The sequence below is a fragment of the Adiantum capillus-veneris genome, chromosome 4 (genome assembly GCF_014529385.1).
Source record: "Adiantum capillus-veneris isolate H3 chromosome 4, ASM1452938v2, whole genome shotgun sequence".
Classification (NCBI taxonomy): domain Eukaryota; kingdom Viridiplantae; phylum Streptophyta; class Polypodiopsida; order Polypodiales; family Pteridaceae; genus Adiantum; species Adiantum capillus-veneris.
Genome location: NC_140934.1, coordinates 47026745 through 47033368, shown reverse-complemented (window position 1 = coordinate 47033368; position 6624 = coordinate 47026745). Strand labels below are relative to the sequence as shown.

General features: G+C 47.3%; 1 protein-coding gene across 1 annotated transcript; it reads left to right on the top strand.

The window, feature by feature from the left end:
* Positions 1–1209: 1209 nt before the first annotated feature.
* LOC147459098 (uncharacterized) lies at positions 1210–6129 on the top strand. Its single transcript, XM_086510434.1, has 3 exons — positions 1210–2126; positions 2210–5166; positions 5768–6129. Exons 1-2 carry the CDS (start codon positions 1379–1381, stop codon positions 5134–5136), a joined length of 3675 nt encoding a protein of 1224 aa, XP_086366560.1. The 5' UTR covers positions 1210–1378; the 3' UTR covers positions 5137–5166; positions 5768–6129.
* Positions 6130–6624: the final 495 nt, after the last annotated feature.

The window sequence follows — 6624 nt, the reverse complement described above, 5'->3', positions numbered from 1 at the left end:
AGCTTTTTGCCTTTGCCTCTTGCAGGTCGTGACCTTCCTAGTTTTTTGTGGCCAGTCATGGGTTGCCGTTCCGCCACCTTGTCGTCCACCTTCTCCTCATGATTTTTTTCCTCGTGCTCCTGCCCATCAAACACATCCACCAGCTTCTTCTTGGGTCATGGATTGATAGAGACTGGTGTTTGTTAATGGGGTGTCGAATCTCCAATAGGAGTGGCATTAAGGTCTATCACGAGACCCTTCTTTTCTCTCGGTCAAGGTACTTCGAAGAACCTTTGGAGGTGACAGGTGTGGTCTCCTTTTCATCGAGCGATGGCTCAGTCACATCCTTGCTCCCAACTTTCTTCTTCCCACGAGGCTCCTGTCCTCCTCTTCTTGGTGCCTTGAGGTTAGCAGCCTTGCGTGCGGACATCAATTCAGTCTTAGCGCGCGCACACACACATCTGATACAACATACCTATGGAGGTTGTCAGGCCAATCGCCTCCTTCTCCCATTCCCCTCTGGGGACCTTGACCAATCGCACGTCCCTCCTTGTCCAACCTCGTCCGGTTCTGCCCACAAGGTGCACCGAGACAAGCAAACGCCCTTGGGTTGCCCCCCAAACAGACAAAAAGACCCCCTTCCCTTGCCCAAATCAAACCCAATTGCATGCAGCTTACAACCCACCACTCTCCCCCGCATGCAAGGTACACCCACATTCCCTCGGGTGGCGCACGTCCTTCATGAGGCTCCACATTAGCCGCGGGCCCTCTCCGCCTTCGCTCCACGTTACATTTCCTTGACGCTCCCCATCCACTTCAACGCCTGCATCCGAGTTTACTTTTGATGTTCGAGTTTACCTTTTTAGCCATGTGGCCGGTTGTGATCACCTTGCCACGCGCACCTAAGTTCCCACCACATTGAAGACCCGGTATCTTGCTTTGAGGGCAGTGTTCGAAAAAAATGTGTCTCAGCTTAATATCGTGTCGTTTTCAATTTCAAAAATGCTGGTTGAGGTCAAGGGACAAAAGAGACCCAAAAAAATGACCTAATTTCCTTAAATTTCCTCTTTACAAAATCAAGAAAAGGAATTTTGTATGTTTGGAAAAACGAGTTTTTCCGAACACTGTTTGAGGGGTGTCAACTGTACGGCTCTTTGTTCCGACGTTCGGACGCCCTCTTAGTCCTGACTCCTGAGGGACTCCCGAGGGCGACGCCCGAGCCGAGCCTGAACCGAGTCCCCGCAGCAACGAATACGTTTTAAGGAAAGTTGACTGTGCGTTGGGTGGAGGAGCCTCATCACACGCGACGCTCTAGAAAGATTCCCGCGCTTGCCCTCTCTCGCTCTCTCCCCGTCTTGAAGTTCTTCTCTCCTCTGCGGCGTTCCATGCAGCGCCTTCCATGTCCACCCCCAAGAATCCTCTCGATGTAGAAGCAGATGGAGATGCCTGCTGGACCTGTCTGCTTGCTCATCTCACACGCCATATCTCATGTTGCCTTTCCTGTCTCTCTCGTTCACTCTCTCCCGCTTCCCTTGCTCACGGTCACACTTCTGCCTTAGCTCGTCTCCTTGATCGCCTTGTTCTTTCTTTGCCTCCGCAGCAGCAGCATCTCCAACTTGAAGATGAACAGCCGAAGGAACCGGAGGTCGCCGCTCATGGACGCTTTCCTAATTCCGTCTTGCAACTGGACATTTTCCAAGTGCTACTGTTCATTACGGAGAATTTACGAGTTACGCTCTCAACAGTTGCGAAGAGCTGTAGCGATGAGGTACACGAGCATTCTGCACGTACAAGAGAGGAAGCGGGACTTCTTGATGACAGGGAGGTGTACGCGGGAGATTCCAATGGTTGCTTGGAGAGGCTGTTGGTATTTTTTCAGTGTAGGAAGATACAAGCTGTACAGAAAGAGGCGATGGTTGGAATGGAGATTGATAGCAAAGAATTGAGCAAGAGGCTCATGGAATTGGTGAGCGACCTGCAGCAGTACTCAGACCATCTTGCATCTTCCTTGCGGAAGGTACACATGAAATTGTCATCAACCGTGGCGCTCATGACAAGCAGGCTTACCTCGAGCCAGCAGCTTACCATTTCTTCTACCACTGCTTATATGAGGATGCAAATGCGATCATTTCTTTATTCCCACGAAGGTGTGTTTCTCATTCCTGCTCCATTAAGATGTTTGCATCTTTAGATAGCTCATTCCATAGCGCTCATTGCCGCTGATCTACAGAGGATCCACCATCAAAGCCCGAGATTGCAGACCTTGATACTCTTCCCGGAGGTGAAACGCTCATAGCAAATGCTGAGATAGTAATCAAACAGCTGCTAAATCGGCAGGGCCCTCGAATTGTGGGCCTTGGAGGAAGCAGGGGCATTGGAAAGACGTGCTTGGCCTCTCATGTAGCATGCAACAAGCGCATTCCAGCAAATTTTCCAGGTGGCATATATTATCTTAGCGTGGGGGCTGAACCTGACCTTACCTCCCTGCAAGCACAACTGTGGAAGCGGATGTGGAGCAGCTCCCTTTGCTACTCGATATCCAAGCCTACATTTAGTACCCCAGAAGAGGGGACAGCTGCTTTGATGAGCCGGGCACAAGAAGGATTGCCCTCCCTGCTCGTGCTGGATGATGTCTTCGATGCAGCTCATGTTAAACCTTTCTTGTGTTTTGACAGTAATGATAGAGGAAGGGTCCTTGTCATTTCACATGCGATAGAAAGTGTACTGGAAAAATGGAATGTTGACACGTTTGTGCTTGTCCTAGAACATTTGGATGAAGAAGAAGCAAATTGCCTCTTGATGTCCATTGCTGGATGCCAAGATGCTGAGAGAGATTCTACTTGGGCGGCTCTTTCTAGGAATTGTGGGGGAACACCTCGTCTGGTCGAAGCTGCAGCAAGCATAGTTTATTATGGAAAAGACAAGTCTTCCATGTTACCGTCAGTCTTGAGCTTTTTGAAACCGGGTGTGATAGCAAAATGTGAGGCAAGACCACCAGATACAAAGATGTTTTTAACATCGAGGATTCTCTGTGAAGGAGAAAAGGCACCTCAAGTTTCAGCCAAAGGAGAAAAGACCTCCCTCTTAGACTCCACTAATCTGGATCTGTGTGTGTTTTTTAATGCTCTTGCTGACATACATCCGTGTTTACAGGAATGCTTCCTCGATCTGGCTGCGTTTCCCAAGGGCAAGTGGGTGAGCTTGTCAGCACTTGTTGATGTGTGGAGCTTTGGGAACAGAATGGAGAAAGAAAGGGCATTCTTTCTATTGTGTTTTCTTGCCAGCCGATCCTTGGTAGAATGGACAGTGGACGAGAGTGTTGATAACGAGTGTGATCAAGTTTTTGCTTTTCATTGGAGATTGACTGATGTGTTTCACGAACTTGCGCAAGCTCTCATCCAGAGTAAATTAGAACAAAACAACAAGGAAGAGAAGATAGTTTCTGGCCAACCTGAGAATGGCCTGTATAATTGTGCATATGATGTCAATGGGATACTTTATCTTTTGCGAGATGCAGTGAAAGCTGTTGATACAGCACCATGGTTGCAGACCTACCAGATTACCTGTTGTCTGCATGAGCCTAGGAACAAAAAGCTACATGATGTCCTCCTTAATCGGAACAGTGGAAGAGGTCGGTCTGTTTCTTTCAGCACATTGTTTCAAACAAATTTCCGGCTATTCTTCCCTGATTGGCAATTGGATCATCACACAGCCTGGTGGAATGAGGGCAACTTTGCAAGTAAGGCTACCAAGTTGTCGCTGATTTCTACAAATTTGACAGAGTTCCCTACAGTGGTGGATTTTAGTGAGCTCAAAATTGCGCTCTTAAGCAGCAATGCAACATTAAGGAGCATTCCAGAGAGCCCATTCAAGTGCATGGAACAGCTTGTAGTTCTGGATCTGAAGCATTGTGCTTCACTGACCTCACTACCAGATTCCATCTGCTACTTGCAGTGCCTGGAGGTTTTGGAGCTATCTTTCTGTACTCAACTCCTCTGGCTTCCACGGACAATAGGCAAGCTCAAAGTTCTTAAATACCTTTGCTTATCTGGCTGTTTGTCTTTAACCTGTCTTCCTGTCTCTGTGGGAAGTCTCATGAATCTCACGATGCTTGACCTGAGTTTGTGTTCGCGGTTGAAGAGCTTGCCCAAGGCATTGGTCAACCTATCATGTCTTCAAATCCTGAACATATCTGGGTGCTATTCTTTGCAGTGCCTCCCAGACGCAATTGCAAGCTTGAGAAAGCTCCGTACATTGGTTATCAGTGGTTGTAGCAATCTCTCTCACACCCCTTCTTGGTTTGAGCAGTTTATAAATATGGTGGGGGGCAGAACAGGTGGTGCAATGGCAGTACCGTCGCAACTCTGGGAGCTTAGCCAGGTTGAGGTCCTTCATCTCTGCTCCCTGAAAAACTTGACATTTCTTCCACAATCAATAGGTAAGCTTCAGCACCTCCGGCATCTGAATCTTTCGAGTTGCCGCTCATTGGATTACTTGCCAGATGAGGTTGGGTCGCTGTTTCTACTGGAAAAGCTTGATTTAAGTCACACTGCCGTTCGGAAGCTTCCACCGACCCTGGGGCAGCTTAGCAGTTTGGTGAGGCTATGTCTTCAAGGATGTTCACGGTTGCTGTGCATTCCGCCATCATTGGCAACTCTTCCAAAGCTTGAGCGCTTAGAGATGGCTGAATGCTGGGACTTTGTCATGCTTCCAGCTGAATTTGGGAATGCTCACTCTATGCCAAAGCTCATAGAGTTAGACTTGTCAGGGTGCAGTATAAAGAACTTGCCTTGCTTTGCCAAAGGGGCGCTTCCGATGCTTCGAAGGTTGTATTTTGCTAGCTGTGAAAATCTGTTGGCTCTTCCTGATACTTTCAGCACTCTTACCTCTCTGGAAAGGATAGATTTGGGGAGCTGCAAATCTCTCGCTTCACTGCAGGGAATTGGCCTAGCTGAGTTGAAGCTTCTTCAGTGGATTAATCTCAGAAACTGCCTATCACTTGCATGTTTACCAGTTCCGGAACTTCTAGGTCTGCAATTTCTCAAGTTCCTTGATGTTAGTGGCTGTACCAAGCTCTCCCCATTTCCTGAGCCTCTCCTTCAATCAGCCAGAGATCATAAGTTCACCCTAGTTCGTTGGGGCGCACTCTATCACTGAATACTTTTGGGTTCTGTCACGGTTTTGAAGGTATGTCTCTGTTTATCTTAACTGCTTACTTCCTCAATTGCATTATTTAGTGAGTATAGGCTGGACATCCGCTCGACGGGGGCTTTTTTCTACTAGGGGAGAATCCCGGAATACTTGGGCAGACCCAGGGAGGGCTAGGAGCAAAAAGGGTGCGTCCCTTTTGGCCTTGGTCCATAGTGCATCACTATGTGGGACGACCCTCCAGCGATTCCTCAACGTCACCTCTGGGTGACGTGACTAACAAGGGGACATGGAACCTTGGCCCATAAGTGCATCACTATGTGGGGCGACTTTCCAGTGATTCCCCGATGTCACCTCTGGGTGGCGTGACTAACAAGGGGACATGGAATAAATGATATGGCATGAAAATGCTTTTTACTTCCCAGAGGGGGAAACTTGTTTCCTGCCCCCACCAGCTTGCCGGCGGCTGGAGGCTTTTTTCCCCTTGCCGGCTTGCCGGCTCTAGCCCGAAAAATTAATTAGTATAATCGAGTATAGGCATGCATTTCACTATGATTGGTGAAGGGATACTGCCTTTTTGAACATATACGTTACTCTCTGTTCTTAGCTTCCTTATTTTTTGGACCTGTTCTCTTTGCAGATGTGCATCTTTGGATTACTTGGGTACGGGCGGCGAGGTCCATTCATTTTTGTCTGTGTTGCTTGTGGAAGTTGAAATTTCTTATGTAGGTTTGAGGTTGAGTTATGTCGACTAATACGGGAGTTTATTTGTCAACCGAGGTTGACAAGACTACAATGCCAATTTCAATTGGTATCCCATGTATAATCAGCATCACACAGTTTTTTATTGAAAGAAATATAGACATGTCAACAGAAGTTGACAGACAATGTATAAAGAAAGATGCGCCAACAGATGTTGGTAAGTCACAGTTTATGAGTAAAGAGGTATGGTGTGTTTATTACCATTTGGTATTGATTGCTCAACTTTCACCCTTCATGATTGGCTCATTGCTCCGACTCCGACTGAACCAGTTGCGAAATTACTGGCTTACAGATTTTTGGATACTTCCACATACATGTACTGTCTTGGTAGTATTTGTGTGGGTGCGTAAAAGCTTGGGATCTTGAGGATGGTGCAATGTACATACTGTACATAACTTGGTGCGTATTTTGACAGTGTGTACACGTCTTTTGGAAGTTGGGTCCCTAGAATTCATAGTGGTGTTCAAGCTAGCCACATCTATTGCACTAGTAGAGCCCTTAACAATTTCAAGCCCGTGAGTACTTGTGTTCAGCCTTGGACTTGTACACTCTTCTAAGGTGTTTGCCAAGGCTCTGTGAATCTCTTGTCATCTCTTGATTGCTAAGCCTTGGAGTATGTGGGATCTCATTAATTATTTTTTTATGTTCTAACCTTTTTACCTTGTTAAAACAAGCCATGGGGGGGCAAGATGAAAGGTCGTCATCTCTTATCAATGGACATGTGTCTCTCAAGTG

Coding starts and splice junctions, on each gene's coding strand:
- LOC147459098 (XM_086510434.1), top strand. CDS start 1,379: ATGTCCACCCCCAAGAATCCTCTCGATGTAGAAGCAGATGGAGATGCC. Junction 2,127..2,209: donor ATTTCTTTATTCCCACGAAG/GTGTGTTTCTCA, acceptor GCTGATCTACAG/AGGATCCACCATCAAAGCCC.